This window comes from Ambystoma mexicanum, chromosome 2q (genome assembly GCF_040938575.1).
Source record: "Ambystoma mexicanum isolate Mex_15411 chromosome 2q, UKY_AmexF1_1, whole genome shotgun sequence".
Taxonomy (NCBI): Eukaryota; Metazoa; Chordata; class Amphibia; order Caudata; family Ambystomatidae; genus Ambystoma; species Ambystoma mexicanum.
This window is the reverse complement of record NC_090924.1, coordinates 76,070,285-76,094,586: the sequence shown is the minus strand read 5'-3', so window position 1 is coordinate 76,094,586 and position 24,302 is coordinate 76,070,285. Positions and strand designations below refer to the sequence as shown.

At 44.1% G+C, this 24,302-nt stretch overlaps 1 protein-coding gene across 2 annotated transcripts in view; it reads right to left on the bottom strand.

Moving 5' to 3' along the window:
* DNAAF8 (dynein axonemal assembly factor 8) overlaps positions 1-24,302 on the bottom strand; it is a 1,512,143-nt gene that overhangs the window by 42,018 nt on the left and 1,445,823 nt on the right. For both annotated transcript variants that reach the window (XM_069646874.1, XM_069646873.1), the window contains exon 29: positions 17,767-17,852. In XM_069646874.1, coding sequence (XP_069502975.1) covers positions 17,767-17,852 — 86 coding nt within the window. The remainder of the gene's footprint in view (positions 1-17,766; positions 17,853-24,302) is intronic.

The window sequence follows — 24,302 nt, the reverse complement described above, 5'->3', positions numbered from 1 at the left end:
CCTTTTTGGCCATGGCGTCAATTTTCTTTCCTTCTCTGTCTGGAGGCAGATTGGAGGTTGAAGATGCTGGTCTGGAGGAAACTGTGGCAGCCTGCACAACAAGACCTTCCGGGGAAGGGTGAGAAGACAAAAATGGCAGGTCTCCTCTTGCCGGCCTGTACTTTCCGGTCATGGGGGAGCTGAGAGAGGGAATGGAGCAGGGATGCTGCAAAAGGGAGCTACTGGATCGGCAATTGCCAGGGCTTGTCCTTCAGCACCGATAGAGTAACTGTCAGCGTTGACCGGGCCTGTGGCACTGAGATGGTGACGGGGACGCTTTGACCTTGAGAAGCGAGAAGGCCCCAGCATCGAAGGTTTCTACGTCTTTTTCGACATCGACTTTCCCCGATGCTGATGGCGTTGACACTGGGGTTGCGTGGGGTTGCTTGTATCGAGTGCCACTGATGCCTCCGAGGCCTGGTGCTCAGTCGGGGATACCCACACCTGCCGCGGCATGCTTTTGAAACATTTACAACATTTGGACCTTAAAATCTTCCCACTCTTGCCGAGTGGCCGGCCCAGCCGATGGCTTACCTCTGTCAGTCAACGATTCGGAATCTTGACAGTGGTGGTGGCGTTTCTTTGACCAAGGATTGGCCATCACCCCACTAATGTGCAAGACTTCACTAAAAAACAACAGAACTAGGCTTTTTCTAATTGAATTGAAAAAAGTAAAACTCTGGAAACAACATACTTGAGATGTGTACTTCCCCTTTTCTGTTGTCTCTTGACCGCAATGTTTAGTACACAGCTACTTAATGGCGCCCACAGAACACAATGTACTTAATTTTCTGTTTGTATTTTCTGTTATGGGACAATTGTATTATATCTTGATGCCAGAAACACTGACTGCACTAGAGACTACCTTAGCTCTGTCAGCAGACCACAGTACTAGCACATTTGTGTATATACATGCTTTTTATAACAACATTTTTGGTTCAAATATTAAGAACCTACCATTTTTGCAGAGAGGTTCATGTAAAGGGAATATCCTTCTAACTAAATAGAAATGTTGGTCATACTCCTGAACACAGAATCTATGCTTTGCTTTGAATGAGGACAATCCTAGTGTTCAACATTGTCTATTTTTGTTTGATCCATACACCATGGCAATAGGTTGCACAATGAGTTTGTCTTGCCTGAAGATATTTATGTGATTTTCTTTTAACTACATGTAAATAAACACATGTCCCCTGATTGAAAAGGGTGCACAACAATGGACATGATTTGATCTGTTTTCTGTTTCTTAGAAAAATGCGAGTCCATGTTCAAGCTCTTGCAAGTTTGGAATAGGGTGACTACTTTGAAACACCACCCAAGTTCCCTTTAAATATAACATTCTATCATTTGAGAATTGTCCAAATTTGAACGGTGGTAACCACCCCCCTTGTTATACAGTTTCTTTCTTGTGGGACAACAACAAGGAAGAGTGGCTCCTAATGAGACCTCTTCTTCATCTTTCACAGATGTTTCTCTTTCTTCTTTTTCGGGGGTATGCTCCTCGGTCTCGGCCTCAGAGGACCGGATGGTCGTCCCTGGCAGAAATTTTGAAGGCAGTCGGAGAAACGCGAGTTCAGCAGCCCGCTCATGCACCGACACAATCCATTCGAAATAGAATTCTGACAAAAATAAGTCAAAACAGAGTCAAAGACTCAATCACAGTGTTCCTAAAGCAGCGTGTCGAGCATGTGGAAAAAAGTGACTGAGGTATGGGTCATAGTGACGTTGTATATATACGACGGTCAACGTCACGTCCGGAGCCGACGATCATGCACTGAGCAAGATGGACTGACAATCGACGGCCTAGTCGAGGTCCTTTACGCCCACTGCAAAGTTTTTCCGAAGCAGCAGAGCTGGATGAGGATATCTATCAGATGAGGAATCTGTGGGAGAAATGCAATCCACTGAAAGGTTTATCGGTAACACGTGACCGTTCGGCAACAATTCCAATCTAACAATGGGAAAAAGAAAGGCTTTCTCTTTATGCAGGAATTTTAACTTATGTGAAATAAGCATGTGATACAATTCCCTTGTTAAAGTGACTTCCCATGACTTCAAACAACTTTTACTCACTTTTACTTACACGCGAGCATCAATTAAGCTAGTTACAGTTATCAGCAAGGTTTTCCTGATTTGAGTACAGAGCTTAATTCACAGGTTCCACAATCATAGCAGTTGAAGGCTGCTTCTACTTCCCTGACTTTTTTTTTTCTGCTTCTACTGCTACAGGCACTCTTGGGGCCAGCACCTCTCGGCAGCATGGGTGTCTCAGATCCGTCTTCGATAATGGAGAATCTTCCTTTCACCAGCTTCCCTCAGCTTGTTTCTGCACATGGGTCTCGGGTGCATGCACAACTTCAAGTCTACATTCACAGCAATTAGGCGCACATGGAAAGACTGCCAGTTCCTACCAGTCTCTTCCAATGCAGCCACAGCCAAATAGGGTTGGTGGGCACAGGAACAACTCAGAGCCTGCAGGTGAAATCTGCTCTTCCTTTGCTCTGGCGTCCCTTCTGTGGTCACACTTCCTAGTGAACTGCCAGTCTCATGCTCTGCTTCTTCTGCCAACCTTCCAGCTCCTGCTCCAGCTTCTCCCTACTACTCCTTCCTGCTGCAGCCTTTTATTCCCCTCAGGTGGGTTAATTGGCTTCAGGTACAGGCCATTAGAGCTAATTGCCTGACCCTGCCAAAAGCCTGCCTGTCCTTGGCTCCTACATGCCTCTCCAGCCCTCTTCTTGATCACAGTCCCTGAGGGACTCTGGGACAGGTAGCCCATTTTAGACAAACTCTGTTTTCTCACTTCTTTTAAAGTTTTAAGGATGATTTTTCTTCCTGTGATGTTATTGGCCAAGGGATTATAGGGTTTTACCTTTTTAGCAACAGATGAGACAGGCAAAGTAATATGTCCGTCAATCCTTTTGGTATACCTTTGGCATTGGAGAGGATATGGGCTTTTAGGAGTACAAAAGACCTATTCTTTGGGTACAACCCTGTGTTGAATCACGTCTTTATACTTTACCCTCCCATCCTTAGTAGGAGGTTGAGATATATTAAAATGGCAATAAGCCAATTCCTTCTCTAAGTCAGAGAAAAGAGTATTTTTTTCCAAGGAGAAATACTGTGTCTCACCTTGTGAAATCTCCCCACCACCCTTGGCCTTGCCTCAACCCAGGTGATCCTGCTGCAGTACACCACCCCCGGGATTGGGATCAGGAAGAGTCTGCCCTCTCCTGGCCACTGGGGAGGAGACTTTAGGCAGGGTTTTAGTGGGCGATCTGCAGGATTCTCCACACAACTTTCTCTGCTGCAAAAAAATCAAGTCCCCCATCCTAAAAAAGAAAAGAAAATTAAGATCTGTTGTCCAACCATTGGTCCTCTCCAGCCTGGATGGTGGTAAAACCCTTTTGTAAAGCCTTTGGGCGACTACCCTGCCACCCCTGAGATGTGTCCTGCATTGTGCAGCATGACTTATCAAAGGACTCAGCAAATGCGATCACATCAGCCTGACCCTCATCGAACAGCACTGACTCTATCTGTAAGCCCATATAATCTTCAAATCCTCCTGCATTGTCTACATGGCTGTCACACTGAAGACCTCCAGCTACCTCACTGAGAAACTCTGCATCTCTGGAGGCCTACTATCCACCAGAAGTAAGAACACGTGCAGACTTGAACTCCGCCAGTGCAGGAAGGAAATATCCAGAAAACAAGCCTTCTCTGTCTATGCCCCAAAACTCTGGAACCTCCTCTCAGTCAACATCCGACTCGCCTCGTCACTTCTTCAGCTCAGGAAGGAGCTCAAGACCCTCCTGTTCAAGCAATGGCATACCTAGATCTACACATCCTCCACTCCACACCCTACCTGAGACTGGGTGATCTGGTCCCTACTGTTTCCTCACCAGGTTGCTTGTAGATCCCCTGCAGCCAAACTCCCCTCAACTGTTCGCTCCCTGCTCCCTTGTTTCTCTGCTTCCCTCACCACACTGCTTCCCTTCCCCCTATGATGGTAAAGCACCCCACTGCTTTCCAAAGCTAGGTCCACACTCAATAAATACCCTAATAATAATAAATAACAATAATAATAATAATAATAATAATAATAATAATGCATTGGAAGCATGCATGTTGTGTCATGTTATTCTCACCAACACATGCCATTTGACAGTGTAGATGATCCCAACAAACAAATCCAAAAGATCGGAATCAGTCGAGTCATTCAGCATTACTATTGTCATAAAATTGACTGTGGAACAGTAACAACACTTCGTCCAGACGGACAACAGCATGGCAAAAAAAACGTGCCTGTCAACAACAGAATGGAACTCCAGTGTTTCAGTCTAGCATTAAACTCCAATAACCATAGTATTTAATCTCACATTGCTTCTCCTTTCGCCAACAAACAGACTCATCTCTCCATCTCTTATCACCTTACACTACACAAACCACCTTCACAGCAGCTTCATGCCTATCAATAGCACATTAACCTTGACCGAGCAATGTAAGAGCACACATCTCTAGCTTCACCAAACAAACAGCCACCCTCCTAGTGACCGAGTCTTGCTATAACCATGCAGGCACTGAGGTTTTTCTGGCCTGCACTCACCAAGAACTCAGGTTTCACATATGCTTCCCCTTGTATCCTACTAACACCCCAATACCCCAATACCCAGTGGTGTAATACAAAATTTGGGGTCACCCTGCAAACTATCCTGAGGCCCCCAAATCCAAAGCTAAGCAAAGCACGGGCTGCGCCACATTCCGAGTCTGTCTGGCAAACAAGGCATGTGCAATACCAATGAGGGTCATGTGCTGCAGGGGCACATGTACACTACATTAGGTGGAATATGTAAATGGCTCAAAGATTAAATCTTTCACCTAGCGTAAAACCTTTTAATTGGAGGGGCATCAATATTTTCCCCAAATATGCGAGGGCGACTGAGTGCTGAGAGGGAGCCTGAACCAACGAAAGAGGGTTCGGAAGGGTTAGTCGAAAGAATGTTTTTTTTGAGTAATGGTTTAAAAAGGTATATTTTAGAGTACAATTTCTGTGAAAAATTGTGTAAGAAACCAGACAGTTTGAAATCGGTTTTGTATGGTAACTCATGAAAAAATACAATAGATTCAGTGCACAGGAGCATTTTCCTATGCATTTCCATTATGCCTTTCTCCACAATAAATGCCAGTATAAAAAAACATTATGACGCTGGCTGCGACCACCCATTTCCATGCTGGGGACACCAATATATGCCAGTATTCCATATAAGAACATACTCATATTTACTTTGCACAGAACGCCAGTAATCATACTGTAAGAAAAAATATCCAAGTTGGCTCTGCCTATATAAGCCAGTATCCCACATAAGAACATACTCCTGTTGGCTCTGCCATTAAAAATACCATACCACAATAAGAAAACATCCCCAAATTGGCTCCACCAATATAGGCCAGTCTACACATTTAATAACAATTATCATGCTTGCTTGATCATAGATGCCCAGTAAAAAATGGCATGCCATAATAAGAAATAACGAGGACTAGCTGAACACTATCACCCACAAACACCTATTTCCTCTGTAACACATTGCCTTTTTAACATAATGATTCACCTACACTGCTCCTTCCCCCACCCCGAGAATAGTAGCTCCCCCAGGTGAAATATTTTGTGCTCCCTTTCAGTGCACTTATCCATCCACACAGGAGTACTTGAGAATACCCTTTTAGTTTATCAGATAAAATCAGCACTCCTTGAAAAACTGATCCATTTGAAAGCATACATATATATTTGGATTCGCCCAAATGCACATCCAGAAGATTGATGGCATTAGGGCCTATTGCACGCCTTCTCAAAGCCACATAAATATCTCAATAAATAAAGAAATATCAATAGCAGAAGGGGTGCTGGGCAAAGATCAGCGTGGGTTGAAACGGAGAAGCTAGGCACACCTACAAGGTAAGTGACAGCAGGGTTGTGGGAATAGGGTAAAGGGAACGGACTGCAAAGAGGATTCAAGGAGGTTTTGTGGAAAAGGGGGATAAACCGGGATAACGGGAGATTAAAGTGATCTGGAGATGGTAGAGGAGTTTTCTGTTATCAAATAGTAAATCCACAGCAATCGGCAAAGCATTAAAAAACCAAGTGAAATAAGTGTGACATTTTTACCACACTTAGAGCATCGAACCACGAAGCAAATTGCCACAATGTCCTTGCAGGAAAAATCCTTCATGATAACTAAACACAAGGATCCCCTGGGGAGGTAGGCCAAACAACGTTAAACCAAGATGGGAAGAAATATGTATGCGAGAGTAAAAAGCCTACAAGAACACATACATGTCATATATGCTGCTGTAACCAAATACCAGGTGTTAATAACGCAGGGTTAAAAAAACTGGTGTTGGGGGGCGTGGCCAAGTTGGCGGAGCGGGCAGACGTCTCCCTCAAGACCGCTCCAACCACCAACCCGGACAGATGCAAGAAAGATGAACATGAGCCTTAGGAATGAGCACAACAAAGTGGCGGAATAGCCCCTGGTGATGGTGGGGTCCTTCCGGTGCTGGTGCGGGCACGAGTTGCCTTTCGGCCAAAGAGCATCCCGGCTGCGGGTCCCCTAGCCCCCTGAAAAGGGCTTCTGATGCCAGGGAAGTTCTCGTTGGGGCCTTTATCGATCTGGATTGTGAAGGTTGGTGGAGGCAGAGCGGGAGACCTGGTGGCCCGAGATCGAGTCAGGGGGCGTGTGCCCGCTATACCTGGAGGCATGCTGGCAGATGGATGTGAGTGAGCGGGTGTGCCCCTGCCTCCGACGCGTTTCTCACCACTAAGAAACGGCGTCAGAACATGGGGTGAGCACCCGCGGCCCTGTTGGTGGCAGTCAGGCTCCCAGTGGCCTGGGGAACTCCGAGAGGGACGCTGGAGCTGGTGGAGTGGGGGTGGCGACCGGCATGGCATTGAGCCTCCTCTGTTGCTGGAAACAATTCTTGCTGCAGGTGCCCAGGCTGGGGACATGGACTGGCAAGCTGGGCAGTCTGCTGGAGGGATGGACATCTGCACTGCTGGCACCTGGATGAATGGGCCAAAGTCACTCTGCTTGGGGAGGCTAGGACGGTGGCCACTCTGACAGCCCAGTGAAGAGAGGAAAGTCTGTATCACGGACTCCCCTATTAATGACACCTGGAGGATTGGAATATAGGGGCTCCCCTCCCCGGCACCTGGATGACTGGGTCATGAGTGCTTGGCAGAACACTGGGGAGGCTGGGACAGTCCCCGTTTTGACAGCCTACTGGAAGGTGGAGGGGCTGCAAAGGGGACACCCCCACTAGTAACAACAGGAGGATTTGGAATATAGGCACTCGGCATACGCAGCACTGAGACCCCCTGCCAAGGAGACTGTGAGATGGTGGCTATTGGGGAGCAGCGTTTGATTTGATTGAGCATTTATTGCTGTTTGAGAGACTGGCTACTATTGCTAATTGTTCCAAACCTGTACTTTCTTGGTTTGACTCTTTCCTAGGACCCAGAACTGCTTGTGTTTCCTCCGGTAATTTTCACTCGTTGCCTGAAACCCTTACTTGTGGTGTCCCACAGGGAGCCTGTGTCTCCCGCACACTTTTCAACTTGTACACTCACCCACTCTTCGATCTTCTTCATGGTATCGGCGTAAGTTACACCAATTATGCAGATGATACTCAGGTGTTTTTTACACTGACTGGTGACTATGATAAGGACCAACGAACAATCACCAGCAGGTATGACTTTTGAAAAATGTATGAATGCTAACTCATTGGCCCTTAATGGGAACAAGACTGAAGTCATGGTTATAGGATCCAGTCATCGACTAGTCAAACTTGACTAGAGATACTCCCATTTTAAAATTGCTGACTGTCTTATTAAAGTCATTCCTTGGGTTAAATCCCTGGGTGTCTATCTAGACATTAACCCTAATATAAAGAAACTTGTGGGACAGGTCAAGGCTTCTTGTGCCTACACTACTAGGCTAATTAGGCAAATTAAGCCGTACTTGTCCGAACCTAACACAGCTTCTCTTGCCACTGCCCTTGTGAATTCCAGACTTGACTACTGCAATAGCCTCTGTAACGCTCACCTGGTATCCACGGGGATGTCACTCAGCCTGTTCTGACCTTTTACGACCTCAAACCCTTCCCTGGAGTCTACTCGACTGGAGATTGGGCCTGAAACACAGGATTGGTAGAGTTTAACTCCCTGTTGTCTCTGTGTGCTTGAACCCCTTCTTCCCAGGGGTCCAACCCTTCCCTTTGATCCACAACTCACCTTGTTTTCTTGGAAAGTGAGCTCTCCGTCCTGCTTTCAGCACAGGGGCGTGTTGATTGATGCAGGCTCGTTGCTGCCTAGTTACTTCACTGGCAAGAGTCTGACAGGTAAGTATAATGAGTCTTTTGAACAGTTCTCTAACTTCGTTCCTTTCCTTCCGTAGATGATAGCCGGCGTCCGGGGATGGCGATGTGCTGCTGAGATGAGTAGCGCTGAAGGTGAGTGAGAGCGCGATGCATGATGCGACCCTTTCGTATTTGTATTGAACCGAGTTATTTTTCTGTGTCTTTTTAGGTGCCGCGACGTTTTCAGCGTGGATGCCGGTTATGAGGAAGAAATGTGGTGAGTAAGCGCGGTATGCAGCGCCTCTAGATGTTTCCACGCTAACCTGGAGTGTCTTTTCCCTCTTGCAGATGGATGACAAGTTCCAGAGACAGAGTTTCCCCAGAGCGGCTGGGATTTAGGTAAGCGTTTGAAGCTCGTACAGTCTGTAAAAATAAGCGAAGATTTGCTGAATGCTTACTAATACCTTTTTTCTGTTCTTTTCCCTTTTCCTTAGGAGGCGGCGTGCCGGGATGGGAATGATACCGCTGAAGATGCCCGCAGAACAGAAGAAGCGATGAATGATGGGCAGAAGCGCCGCAAGGTAAGGCTGCTCCTAACGGTGTTCTTGTTCTTGCAGGAGCTGAGCGCAGAAGAAAGATGCAGGCCTACTGGAGACCGATCCAAACACAGTGAGTGTCACGCTGCAGGTGCAGAAAACACAAAGCATGTTTCTCAGCCTGGGCGTTGCTTAAATAGTCTCTGGGTATCTCAGGTGTCTCTAGGCTGAACCACACCTAAAAGACTAGACTGCACATGCAGTTCTGGGAACCGAAATATGTGGGTGCATCCATCTTGTCCCCATCAATGCACTACAAGTCCAATCCCCAATGTTATCCTATGGGAGTGAGTGAGTCTGGTGCCACAAGCGCCAAGTCTGACTCCAAGTGGGTCTTTGGAGGGATGGAGAGGCCCTTGAGGGCCATGTAGGTGATTGTGGCCTGGCTCCAGCCTGACATCTTGGAGGGCTGGGGACATGAGGGGCAGGAATCATGACAGCCTCCCAGCTAATACCTGTAAATCTAATATTGCAGTTTTGCAAGTAGCTCAAAATAACGATGTGAGGGTCGTTTGCGGTCTCACAAGAAGAGGCCATGTTACCAATGCTCATAGATCTCTGAATTGGCTCCCTGTTAAACAATGTATCAATTACAAGTTGTTAACTTTGAGGCGCAAATGTCTGGCAGCAAACGCTCCTGGCTACTTGATTAAAATGATTCTGTATGTTCCCTCCAGCTGATGCCTTCGTTCCAACTGCTCTAGTAAACTGTTTCAGCCACGCTATAATCTGGAGAGTTTTGGAGGCACGACTTTCAACGTTGTTGCATCTAGCAAATACCAGAGAAAGAGCAACGTGGCTTTAGCCAAACACCGAGCACTTTTAAAGCATTAACAACTGATAGATCTCCTACATCTTATTCTTTTTTAGACCGGCTAAGGTCCGACGAGACAAAAAAAAGAAATCTCACCAAGAAGATACCTCCTCAGCCCAAGAAGACTTAGTAGTAAACATTTCCAAATATAAGCTAAGTAAATTTGAGCAACAGACGCTTCAGAAGGGACTTTCATTCGTACCACATTACTCCAGTACGGTATTGAAAGAGAAGATCAATTTCTTTAAATGAATGCAGAAGATGAAACTCAAAGTCTTCTTCGACTCAATTCAGGTACCAGAAAGTGAGAATCACCCTGAATTCCTTGAGATGAAATCTAAGAGTATGTTTGTTCCTCCAGTTCAGAACTGTATCTTAGAGTCTTTCCAAAAATCAGTCCTGAGTGACTTCAAAAGAATCAACTTCAAAAGGAAACAACGTACCAATCTGACCGCAAGAGAAAAACAGGTACTTGACAAACTTTGGCAAAACCCAGATATCATCATCAAACCGGCAGATAAAGGTGGGCGCTGGTGATATTAGATACAGTGAAGTACAAAGCGGAGGTTGAAAGACAATTAGCTGATACAGAAACTTATATGGAAGTTTCCACAGATCCAACAGAACAAGTGAGAGGGATAATAAAACAAGTCTTAGACAAGGAAGAAACAGAAGAAATTATTTCTTACAAGACTAAAGCATTTTTAACCAACTCACATCCAATTATGCCTGTAATATACATGTTACCGAAAATTCATAAAGATCTACAGAATCCACTAGGACGTCCAATAATAGCTGCAAGTAACAACCTTTTGGAAGCCCTTGCACAATATATTGACAAAATTATCCAACCTCTAGCCCAACAGGCCACCTCCTACATTAAAGACACCAACCACTTCCTGTCGAGATTGACAACAATTCTGTTTGATCCAACAACGGACATTATGTTCACTATGGACGTCACCAGCCTTTATACGAATATTACCCATCAGGGAGGACTTGAAGCAATAGAATGGGCACTCCTAAATTCAACAGCTAACATCAAGAGTGACAGACTGTTCATCATACAACTAATTACAATAGTCCTGAATAATAACTTCTTCATGTTTGAAGATAAACATTACATCCAAATTTCATGAACCTCAATGGGGGCCGCTATGGCCCCCAGCTATGTGAACATTTTCATAACATACTTGGAAGAGACGAATGTACTTAACAATCTGTTGTTGAACGACAAATTGAAATTCTTCGCCAGATATATAGACAATCTGTTTGGAATCTAGGGTGGAACAGAAGAAGAACTCGAATACTTCTTTATTTTCATGAACACCTTGTCACAGAGGATCAAATTCACTCACAAAACGAGCAGAACGTCACTTGAATTCTCGATGTGATGGTATATGTACATCACGATAAACTATCCACAACCGTATTTACGAAACAGACACATAGGAACAGTCTCCTTCTGGCTTCTAGCTTTCATCCGCAAACCACAATTGAAAGATTCCCCCTAATGTCCACTACTAAGATACAGAAGAATTGTATCTGAAGATGAATTTGATAAGAAGGCAAATGAACTTACCAAAACATTGCTTTCAAGAGGTTATGACCCAATAAAATTACAAGACACAGAAAAAGTGAAGAACATCACCAGACAACAAGGTCTACATCCCAGTACCAAGAAGGATACCACCAACATATTGTATGTCAGTACTTACTCACAACAAAGTAGACAGATCAAAAAAATAGTCAAAAGCAATTGGGAGAAACTATCCCTAGATCCGAAATTGGAAAATCTTTTCCCAACACCGCCACTTTTTGCTTACAACAAAAGTAAGTCGATTCGAGACTGTCTGATTAAATCAGATTTCAATACCAAGAAGAGACAGAGCAACACATTTAAGGGAACCCTTCCATGCAACAATTGCAATTGTTGTCACAATGTGATGCAAGGCAATTATATCCATCACCCACAAAAAGGCAATGCGATCTTATTGAATCATACCTCTAACTGCAATACACAAAGTGTTATTTATGGCATCAAATGTCCCTCTGGGCTCTATTATGTGGGCCTCACAGGAAGGAAAGTGAAACAACGATGGTGCGAACATAAATCCAACATGAGGTTGAAACTTACTAAATCTCCTGTAACACAACACTTCAGCGAACAGAAGCACACAATTGCCCAAATTCATTTGTGATTTTGGAACATGTTCAATTACCAAGAAGCGGAGGTAATTTACAAAGACTGCTTCAACAAAGACAAAAGGTTTTGGATCGACAAATTGGACTCAATGTCCCCACGTGGAATGAATCTGGAATGGGATTTGTATTGTTATTTGTGACATAAGGCTGTTTATGTATAAGCTACCACTTGTTACAACTTTTAATTGAGACAAGTGTATGCCTCCTTTGTACCATTAGATTTACCTTATTTACTTGACACACCTACTATAGTTCATCCATTATAAGAATTCCATATGGTCTTGAGTGAAGCCTTATTACATAATTGTGATGGAACGCTACATGGGTTCACATAGAACACTTCGCCAACGTTGCAAAACGAGAACAATATACTTGAATGACTGAAATGAAAGGTATTTTCAACTCAAGTATTTCTCTAACCACCGTAGCATTGCCGGATTTATATTACATCGATCTAACTTAGACCGCAGATTTACCTTAGAGAGTAATTACAGAAATTTTTCGGCCATTTTTCCACCTAAGATGGCGGATCTTGGAGTTCTTCCTGCAACAGAGAGACTCTCTAGTCTATATGACACACACAATGTGCTGAGCGTTGCGCAGCAACGGCAGGCGAAACAGGAAACTTTCTGCAATCTTTGAGAGAGACGAGAGGACACACTAACGCTCGTTCATGCAGGTAAAACTCGGTTTTACAGAGTAGACGTAGAGCTAATAGATACAATACTGCCCGATAGACTTAGAACTGATCGGAGTAAATGTTTAACTAATACAGAGATTTTTTCTCCTTTCGTTTAACAGCTGACGAACACCAGACGAGGCTAGCTGCCTGCTTACCATATTACACACGGTTTCAGGCTACTGCGCACGTGAATTCAAAAACGCAGTTCCCGGCCATCCATAACCTCTCTCTTTTGAGCCTGACGAGAACCAACTGAAGTCACAGATCCTTTTCTGTAAACGGAGAAACTTTACGGAACTAAGCTTAAGGTACCGGCGCTTCGCCAAATTGTTCTACAGTTTTTTCGTGTGCTTGCATAGATTAACCCCGAGTTACATCTAAGATTTCATTGTCTTTACCATAACCGCCATTATATTTTTCAAGATGATGTGTAGGAACAGTGGAGACGCTCTACGAGTTCTTGGATTTTAAAATAATATGCATGCAACCCCAATAGGTGAGTCATGAGTTAATGAGTTATGTTACTAAGAACTACTGACTTTGTATAAAGCCTGCGATCTTTGAACAGGACCCAGCGCTTTTTATGAGCCACTGGTCCTGTGATAGATTGCTTTCTACCAATAGGCAAAACGTGAGTCAAGTCTAATTTTACAGTATACACTATTCTTTGTTATTTATTGGATTGGAATATCCTACACAGAGTCCATTGTGAATATTGACCATGATCACTGATCACAGTAACAGGTTAGTGAAGTGACTAGCTAACCTAGCCTTTAGTCTTTTCTTCGGTTAATTAATTTTAGAGTTTGATTAATTTAATAATACTACTTCATATTAATCTTTTCAGAAAGAACCAACTGATATGAATACCTGAAGAAGGGTTCTAATAACCCGAAATGCGTAGTATAGGACAGAAGACACAACAGCAACACTTCCTTGTTTAGATATCAGATTACATTTTGTGTTAAACAGACTTAATTTGAATGAATTGTTTTTGTTTTCCAATGCCAATCAAATGAGATATACAATTGTGGAAACTGATTGTAAATAACTGTTTTTTCTGATTTAATTGTATACAGACTTGATATTATTAGAATTATGTTATTATGAAAGATACGCACTGAATATAACCAACAAGATTCTATGTTGGTAACTGTTTTCAATAATACTACTTTTGTAGAATTATCTCTCCAGAAGAAACAAAGAGCTCATACTAAAGTGTTTAGCAGCTATTGGGCTGCTGTTGTTTGTGCCCCTGTTTGTACCTCGAGTTTTCTCGAGATACCATCCCTTTCTCTTCATTATTTGGATCTAGTAGCATAGATCCCAACAGGGAGCACTATTAAGCCTACATACATTTATTGAGAATTTCCTGCTTTCAATTAATTATTAGCTATTACCCAAGTGTGCACCTCTACAACCAATCTGTTCATAATATATCTCCCATCAGTGTCCCTTTTAGTGCCAGTGTGATTAAACCCAAGATCCCTATGCATAAGAAGTGCCACCCTGCCCTCTTACTATATGCTGAGGAAAATTATTGGTGTGGGAAGTGCTTATTTTTAAGTCAGGAGCGATATTTAGCTAAGAGAGGGGTTTCCTCTAGGCCAACTATGTGTAAGTGTAGCTGCTGCACTTCCTGAAAGAGCTGAGTGCACTTGCCTGGGGTATTGAGACCTCGGGCATTCAAGGTGCCTATATTAATTACCATCCCCCCATCTATGCTGTCGACCTCTCCCCGGAACCATCCAGACCCACGGTCCCCTCCTTCCTCCCATTTGATTATGTTGCTATATACAAAACGCCCCTCTTCTGTCGACCCTACCTAGAAGTAATCACCACCAGTACACCAGTATAACATAAAAGCTCCTATAGAACACCAAAAGCATCTTCCACTCCGTTCCAACCTTGGGATCGAAGATGTAGCCCCTCTACTCCCACTCAACCCGATCCTCTGGAATTACATGCGCCACTGGAAAACCAGCTTGTACAAAATGTTGTGCTGCCAAAGTAGAAAACTAAGCACGATCAACATTCTCGCCTACAGCACTGAAACTTCAACTTCAGGTGAAACCCCTCCAATACAGAACCCCTCCCTCTCCAGTACACCCCCGAGAGTGCCCCTCATACAAGGTAGAATGAGCCAACCCCGTTATTTCATCTGTCACATCTGTCAGCTCTTTTCTTCCCCGCCTGGACAGTTTTCCACAAGTCCATGGATCCGGACTCCATTGTACGGGCCGGCCTGTGGGGCGCCCTCCCTTCCTCTAGGGAGAGACTCAGCAAACGGGCACCCTCTTCTACCATAAAGATCATACGGACCACCTCCTTCAGCTTGAACTGCAGTCCAAAAGGGTATGTCCATTTGTTGTGACTGGCGTGGCGTTGCAGCTCCTCTGTAATGGGTTTCAACACTCTGCGTTTGGCTAGAGTGGACTGGGAGGCATCTTGATAGATTTGCACCACTAACTCCTGGAATTGTATCTTTTTGGCCTTCCTCGCCACTCCCAGAATGGCTTCCTTCACCTTATAATCATGGAAATTCATGATCTGTAGGAGGTCGATTCACTCCCTCTCTCCTCGGTCCAACTCTGTGGCCCCCGTCGATCTTAATATCTCCTCTGGGATCCGATGCCATGATCTGGGAGAGGAGCCACTGAATAACAGTGTTCAATATTATCGCCCTCTGTCAATTCAGCAAGGAATTGTATCCTCAGGGCGTCCCTGCGGACTCTTTTTTCCAGGTCGTCACACCTGGATTTCAAGAATTCTTTGCTGTCTTGCAGGGTAGCCATCATCCCCTGGATTTCACCAACCTCAGTTTCCAACATGTTCAGAGAGCGCTCATCGTGGTCGACCCTGTCTCCCAGAGCTCCTATGCCCCTCTGACATTCATTGGCAGTGTCCAGCATTTTCTCTATGTGCAGGGATTCCTTAATATCTCTTTTGAGTGCATCAAGAGAGCGTAGAATAATCGCAGGCGTTAGTTGCAGTTTTTTGCTGGCAGGTCGAACCTCCCCTCTGCTGCCCTCGTTCCCCTCCATTGTCTGAGGTTACAAAGACTGAGTGTGGGTTGTCTTCAGGAAGGCCTGGATACTCAGAGATTTGCCACTCCTGGATGGTTTGGGCATAGTGCAGGCCTTGGTTTACAAAGCTGTTGTATGTGCTGCTAGCCAGGTTAGCTGCACTTCTCTGCTGTAACCCCCAGCCCTAACCCTCACTCCAGGTAAGCTAGTCCTCCTTTGGCCCCTGAGAGAGAAAATCAAGATGATGGGACCCCTCGTCAGGCCTATCTTTCCTATCTGACTACTTTAACACCATACCTTTCTCATTCTTACTGACTTCAAAAGGAACTTTGGTGTGCAGCACACTGGTGTGAGTAGGGCTTTCTTATGTTATGTCAGGGCTACATTTAAAGCACTGTTCACAGCAGACAGTTACTACTTAAGAATTCAAAGCAAGCAGCATCCTGGCTATTGTGCCATTTGGCAGTAGTGGAGAGATCCAGACAAGCCATGAATACACATTGCCCTGACATAGTTGGGGCCACCTGACAGAGTGGACTCTTGCATGAGATTGTCAAATTGCTTGTGGCTTTCATAATGTTGTTCTCTTATTGGATACCATACTACAGCCACCAAACTGATTATGGCAGATAATTATCAGAATTTAGATCAGAGATTCAGAACTTAAAATTATATCTCTGCCCGTGGTGACTTTGGGTCACAGCACCTGTCAGGGATGCACAGGTTCCATTTGAAAATGCTCCGTGCCACAGCAGAGCTGGCACTATCATGTCAGCAGACTGGAAACAGCAAGGCACCTGTGTGTGTGTACTATATGCCGCATTTTGAAAGGGAGCCCGATTCTTCCCTTTCAGAACCTGAATGACCTGCATCATTTTCTTTATTAATACAAATCAAAAAGGCTGGGGCTTTTACACCTGCACCAGATGGCATTCACTCACAGTTACCATTAAGAGATTTAAGATGTGTAGATACACTCGGACAGTGGCAGGACCAATCTAAAGTTTCAAAATAGAAGGTGCTGTGTAAAATGCTTTCCAATTTTCATAACACAGGTTACTAACTGTACCAAAATGGCAACATCACATTTTTATATTTTCTATTTTTATTTAATATATATTTTATATATATATATATATAAAATATTCATATTTTTTATATACATTTAATATATCACAATATATGACACAGAGTGGTGCACAGGCACTATATTCGCCTTACCGCCAAATACCACATTTTTTATGCTAAGTCATTGAATACAACTTGCAAACATGTTATTTGGTACCATGAATGTGTACACAGTTTGTAATGTATTGGTTGACTACCAGATTTCACTTTTATCTTTTGGTGGCCCAATAAGATGAAGTTTGCAGAGTGATTTGTATCCATGCAGCAACATTGATGTATTATTATAAATATTACTACGATAATGAATAATATTAATACTATATTCAATTAAGACTGAGTTTGGGACCTGTATACACAGCTGTAAATAAACACAGTTATTATTTTCTTTGTTGTGAAATATGCTCCAGTTCCCTGAACTATTTGTGGGAGGCATACAATTATTGCCGAGGACATGGGCACCTATCTGTTAACCCCTTGATGACCCTTGGAACTTGTATATATGTGCTGAATGCCATAAGAAAGCATTGAATTGCCGCCAGAGAAAGGACTGCAAATCAGATTGTCTCATATGAGAGCCACCACCGGGATCCTCCAGGGACTACTAAGTGATGGTACCACACAAGAGTATGACTGGAGAAGGCCATGGGCCTCACAATTCAAGATATGCCGAGTCCACCAGGATGAACAGCCACACCTTCGGCAGCTGCAAAGGCTGAACTCACAGCCCATAAACTTTGAAATCTTTATTTGACACCCTCCTGGTTTCTGCCCCATCATGCAAAATGCAAAGTCTCCCACAGCGGCACGAAGAGTTAGGACATGTATGGTCTACAATGCAATGCCTTCAACAAAAGGCGCAATGCGCCCTTTGGTGTGGTGATGCCAGAATGAGCAATAGGCTGCGTGTGGGCCTTTGCCCCAACTTACCTATCCAGTAAGGAGTGGAAGCAAGATACAGCATTATCCCTCTGAGCTGCGAGCACCAGGCAGGAGCTACCACTTAGAAGAGAGCGCTGTGGAAAGGGAGAAAGCAGAAAACCATTATAAGCATTCAAGGCTGCAGAATACTACATTCATCTATGCTTTATAGATACAGTGTCATGGCTGTACTGAGCGATACAGGCCTCAAAGACCAGGTTAAGCGCTGTAAGGCCCTTGCACTGGGTCTACAAAGCTATTATTACCCCCTCGCCCTTTTAAATGTCAGAAAACAGGGTTTTCAATCTGAAAAGTGAAACGGGATGGAAAGAGGGTATACGTCAAAATGAAAGATTTAGATTTAAAGGGTTTTTTTTAAATTACTGTGGTCTTTGGTAGCTGTCAGTGTTTTCATATAACATAGGGAATGTCCCACGGTCTGCGTCTATAAAGCCCTTAGGGCCTCATTATAAGTTTGGTGGTATTTCAGTGGTAAATCCACCAAAATATCACCCAACGGCTATATCAAATTCAGCAGAGAAAAAGAGTTTGGATATTTTATATACATCAAATACATTTGTATGGCCGTGAACCCTGAGCAGGCACGAGAGAATGTGCACGATCCTGTGTGAGGAGGCTGGAGACACTGAAGGACACTGATGGCGGCAAGCAGGGCGAGGAGCGCTGAGCCAAGCACTGATGCTGAAGGGAGTGACGTGGAGTAATGGAGGAGTGCAGGGAGAAACATGGCTGCAGGAAAAGCCACTGGTCTGTGGGAGCAATGCTGCAGAGGTAGGTGTAACGTTTGTGCACTAGGCAGATGAGGCATTGGACAATCTGCGGGCTATATCAGCATGAATAGCACACATATTGTCCAATCAGCACGCACAATGGACGTTCTGAAGGTTTTAATGAAGCTTTATATATGGAGTCACAGGGCTGTACCGGGAGTGATGGGCCTCCGAGTTATAGGCCTGCGTGCAGTGAAGGGGTTTAACGAGGTATACAGGGCCATAACTCTGGGTAGGGCAGAGGGCGACGTCTATAAAGCTATTACCGCACCCATCATTCTTTAAATTAAATTAAATTGGTAAACATCAGGGGAACAGAGCTCGGCATGATTTGGTTACCTTTTTACATACAAGATCTAAGGAGCGTTTGATGAAAGCTGCCAGACAGGTTGGGAATGCCCTATTCAAAGGTAGATCTGTTTATGTCTATCCTGATTATCCTAAGGAGATCCTACATAGAAGAAGATCTTTCAGGAGCGCTAAAGAACTGGCTAGTCAACTCACTTTAAAAACCTTTCTTAGCAGAAATAATGTTCTTACTGTTGTGTTTCCTGATGGGGACAGAAAAACATCTGATCCTGCATTAGCCTTTGATTGGCTAGAAACATACAAGAGGGGCCTTCCGGCACCACCTATGAACAAAGAGTGACATTGTTAGTGCCCCCCCCCCACCATGACTGTTTTGTTTTTGGTTTTACTATGTTTTTTTTTTTCCGCTTCTTAAAATGGCGCCGCTGGATTATGGCAGTTCGCGTTATTTGAAAATTATTATGGAACCCCCCCACGTGCCATTCGATGGAATTGCATTGCGTGCCTTTGGATCCCGACTCACGGAATATACTCTGGTGGAGTACGGTGTGAGGAAAGGACCTTACAGCGGATGCATGGGACGTGTACGTGTATGCGTCATCACGGCCATTGAATCCAGAAATGCCGATCGCGTTGCATCCAGGAACCGGACTGTGGCGAAGCGTCGTCTCAAGACATGCGGCGACTTCAGTGTGAGTATTGGATTGACATCTAAGACAGGCTGCCTCAACTGCCACTTGGGTGCGAGAGGATATTGCAGTTGCTGAACCGTTTCTGGCAACCACATGCTATCACACCAGATGAAGACCCTTGCATAAACTGGAGGTCTCCACAGAGGTAAGGCATAACATAATGTTCTCAACCAGCGTGCTGTGGGCAAAACCGGTAGGCCATAACTGGGCGCACCAGTGTTGGCCAAGTATAACAGTCCTGTGGCCACACAGCCATCCAAAGTGGGAAAACGCGCATAAAGTGACATTGCAAGTGTGCATACGACCTTCACTGCTGTAGAGAGAAGGGGCAAATGGTAAACACAGGCCATTGATAGCAAGCAAAGGGCCTTTTCAGAAGACTTCTTACATCTGAAGAACTCTGGTGGAATAGTTAGACTGCCATATTGCCTGCCCGGTCTTTTCTTTGATTCAGAGCCGATGCATCTGTGCTGTGCCACCCATGAAACAGTCATCTTGCCCTCTGCAAGCCGGCACCCACTCCTCACTCTTAACAGAGTCAAGCTCTATAGACAGGAAGCTTGTAGCCGTGCAGGGCTTTTGCTCTTAACCGGCACCGGTGCTGCTTCAACATACCCGGGTCCCTCCTGAATACTTCCAAATGCTCCTGCAACCTACGGGCCCAGAAAGAGTGAGCTATCGAGGTAGTGGATTACACTTGTTGAAGTAAACAGCACATCCAACCTCAGGGTAGAGTCATCTGAACTATCTAAGAAGATGTCACAAATGTGGCACATACAAATGTCAGAATTCGTTCCAGAAGAAAGGGATTTCAGGGTGAAACAGCCCTTGGAAATGTTGGCTTGGTTGATGGAAGAGTCAGATGCTCGGCTTTGTGTAGGCTCCAAATAATCACCGACAGCGTTCCTCCACATACCTCTAAGACAGGCTGTTATGTATGTTATGTGGGTCTGCTATGTTTATGTGGTCCGACGGGATTTTGAGGTATGTTCAGTCGGCGTCTGAGAGAGTCAGTTGTGGGAGAAGAGAAGAGGGGGGAGCTGGTACCAAAGGAGGGGTTTAAAAACTGCCTACACCCAGTGTCGCCGATACAAATCCCCCTCCAAACCACCCATCCCCCCATCTGACTTGAACAATGTATGATGAGATAATATACTTCAAGGCTGAGACTGCAGCGGTGTTGTGTCCACTCACATGGCAGTGCCCGGAAGACTTCTGAACCATGGTCAGCGGCGGTGTGTTGGGGAGGAACTGTCCAAGATGCAGTTCTTCCTTTTGCGCCGCTGTGGACACACTGGCTCACCTTCACTGCTAATCCAGCCGTGAGCATCAGCCTCATATGTAACTATGGCTTAAACATTGGGCCCGAGCCCTATTCGGTTCGAATGCCTCTGAAGGATGTTGAGAAGTTGAAAACTTGTGAGGAATGTCAGTGAAATTCCGGCAGTCTTTGTCTTTGCACTGTCAACGTTTCCTTGCCTTGCCTTATGACCTCCAAGGAAACTTGTTCACAAAGGGAGCTATGGAACAGACTTCTAGTCAATTTTGGTTGATTTAGTACATGTGATCATAACTTTGGCCAAGATGAACTACCGGGAAACACTGCCTTTGTCGCTTGGTTACAATGAGAAATGTGGGCTACGACCAACACATGTGTGTGCCCAGTTTACAATCAGATTTTCAGGCTGCTTGAAAGTTAATGATTCTTAAGGCCATTTAACACACTAGTCCTCAGCCCGCACAATTAGTAGTAGTGTAAGGCATTAATTGAGATCTCTCTCCATGTAATGTATGAATTACCTATGTGAGCGTGACAACTCAGTTTTTTCAGCGCTTGTTTTCATCTGTGGTTTTGTTGCATCTGTCACACACGGCGTAAAGAGTAAGAGTGCAATTGTGTTGTTTGACATATTCACTACGGTTAAAAATGGAAGGGTTTTTTTTTCTTTTTTTTGCACCTTTTCTGTGCTATCCTACGCGTGTCATATGTGAATATCCAAATTTTCCTTTACCCATTACCTTTCTTTCTTATTCACTGTTAACTTTTATTGAAATGGTTCCATTGACGTGAGCTTAGCCGCCTCAGATGTTTCTATGTTTGCACTATAGTGGTGGGGTAGCCTGGTGTGCTGTGGTTCCTGATATTGTCACTGTTATTTGATGTTCCATGACACTGTCTGGATATTTATGAATGGTATGACCACCGTGCTTCTACATAGTATATATATATATATACATTTGAAGTTACCTTTTATGGCCTTATTGTATTTTGCACGGTTCTTTCGATGTTGTGGATAGGCGCAAAATGGTTATTTATCTTCTATTTCTGGAAATTGTTGAGTGTGGGGGTGGGGTTTAACTGTTTTAAAGTAGCGATTGTTTGGGGTACCTATTTTATGATTTTCTTTGTGATTTCACGATGGTGGGAGTTTTTTGGGGGCTGACTGGGGGTCTTGGGTTTTTTCATTCATTACTAATATTGTTATCTTTTCTTGGAAGGGTTTTTCTGATGAACACATAGATGGTTTTTTATTGTATCATAGGGAGGGGTCCTGGGGATGGTTCTCAATGTTGTTCAAATTTCTTTTTGGGCTGAATAGACTTCACTGTCTTGTTCGTTCTTTTTATTTTTTTCTTATTGTTTTTAATTTTTTTGTGTTCTTTTTACTTTTGATGTTTTTGATATTCAGAGTGTAATGATGACTTCCCGCTCAGGTGGGACTTCTGATGACCTACGTATTATTTCCTGGAATGTGAATGGGATCAATAACCTGCTCAAGAAAAAGAAAGTGTTTCAAATGTTGCAGGACATGCATGCAGACATCTGTTTCTTACAGGAGACTCACATATTGGAGGATGAAATTTCTGGGTTGGAAAGGGAATGGGTTAGTGTTGCTGTTGGCTCTTCCTTTTCATCCAGATCAAGGGAGGTGGTCATTTTGTTTAGGAAGAAATTACCTGTGAAAATTTTATGCAAGATTACAGATAAAGACGGTCGAATGATTGCGTTATTGATTGACATTCAAGGGGAATTGTTAACTCTCTGCAATGTGTACGCTCCTACGGTAGCTGATGGATCCTTTTTTCAGAATGGTGGCACAGACTCTTTTAGAGTTGAATAATACTAATGTTCTGCTTGGAGGTGACTTTAATACAGTGGTTGATCCGAAAATGGATAAAAGTCAGAAATGCCGTGTGCTACGTTGTGATTATCAACATCAGGCACTTAGATCACTCTTGGAGGAACATAATTTGAAAGACATATGGCGTCTGGAGAATCCGGACAAAAGGCAATACAGTTTTTATTCCAGTGCACATGTGATGTTTTCTAGACTGGATATGATTTTCACTGGTGGGAATGTGTCAGATAGTGTGGTCTCTACCGATATTGGTAATATTTTATTGAGTGATCATGCCCCTGTTGTGATGCATTTGAGACCTAAATTTCAGTGTAAAAGAAGCTTCTCATGGAAAATGAACACCTCTATTCTGTTGGATGATGATATTTTGGACCGGATTGTTTCTGAAGCTGATTATTTTGTTAGGGAGAATCGCTCAGAGGAGATCAGTGTGGCGAATACATGGGAGGCCTTTAAATGCTGTATGCGTGTTGTGTGTTGTGTGTTTAGGGCTGTCTAGTGGTAAACGGAAGAGAGAAGAAGGTAAGAGGCGTGAGCTTGATTTACGTTTTGGTGCAATTTCTCGGGATCTGATGCTCGATCCAACAGACTCAGTGAAACTGGCTGCATTGAAAAAACTCAGAAAAGAAATGGAAGAATTTTTGTCGCTGAGGTCCGAGCGTAGTTTGTTCTATTCTAGGTGTACGTATTTTGAGAAAGGGGAGCGTTGTGACAGATGGCTGGCATACCGGTTGCGGAAAAGGATCTCAGAGTCGGCAATTGCTTCCATGATTGATAAGGAGGGTAGAATTACTTTTGATCCCATTAAAATTAACTCAATCTTTCGTGACTTTTCTGAGAATCTGTATGGCAATGAGGCTGGTATTATAGGTAGGGGTGAGAACTTTTTTGGTAATTTGAATATGCCTAGGATTCAGGATACTGAGCGTGATCTTCTGGGTGACATGATAACAATTGATGAGATTAAAGGCGCAATTTCAGGGCTGAATGTGGGTAAATCACCGGGGCCGGATGGGCTTCCATGTGAATTTTACAGGGTCCTCCCGAACTCGGCTTTGGAACTCATGAGAGATATGTTTGTCTCGAGCAAACTGGTGGGGTCGTTACCTAAGAGTACTAACCATGAGTCAATTTCTGTCTTTTTAAAAAAGGATAAGGATTGCAATCAGCCAGCTAGTTATCGTCCAATCAGCCTTATCAATACTGATAATAAGATCTTAGCCAAGGTTCTTGCTATACGCTTAGGACAGTTCATGCCTGTTTTGATTGGGGAGGAACAATCTGGTTTCATGAAGGATCGGCGTACGTCCAGTAATATCAGGAAATTGTTGTTAACTATGGAAATTGCAGACAGATTGGACTGTGATGCAGCTGTCCTGTCCTTAGATGCGGAAAAGGCTTTCGACAGAGTCAGTTGGGATTATTTATACTCGGTGCTGAGGAAGATGAATCTGGGGGAGGATTTTATTTCCAGTTCAATGGCTGACGTTAAGACTAATGGAGTGGTGTCGTAACCTTTTTGCTTGAAGCGGGGCACGAGACAGGGTTGTCCTTTTTCCCCTCTGTTATTCATTTTAGCGATTCAACCCCTTGCTATCTGCATAAAGAATGAA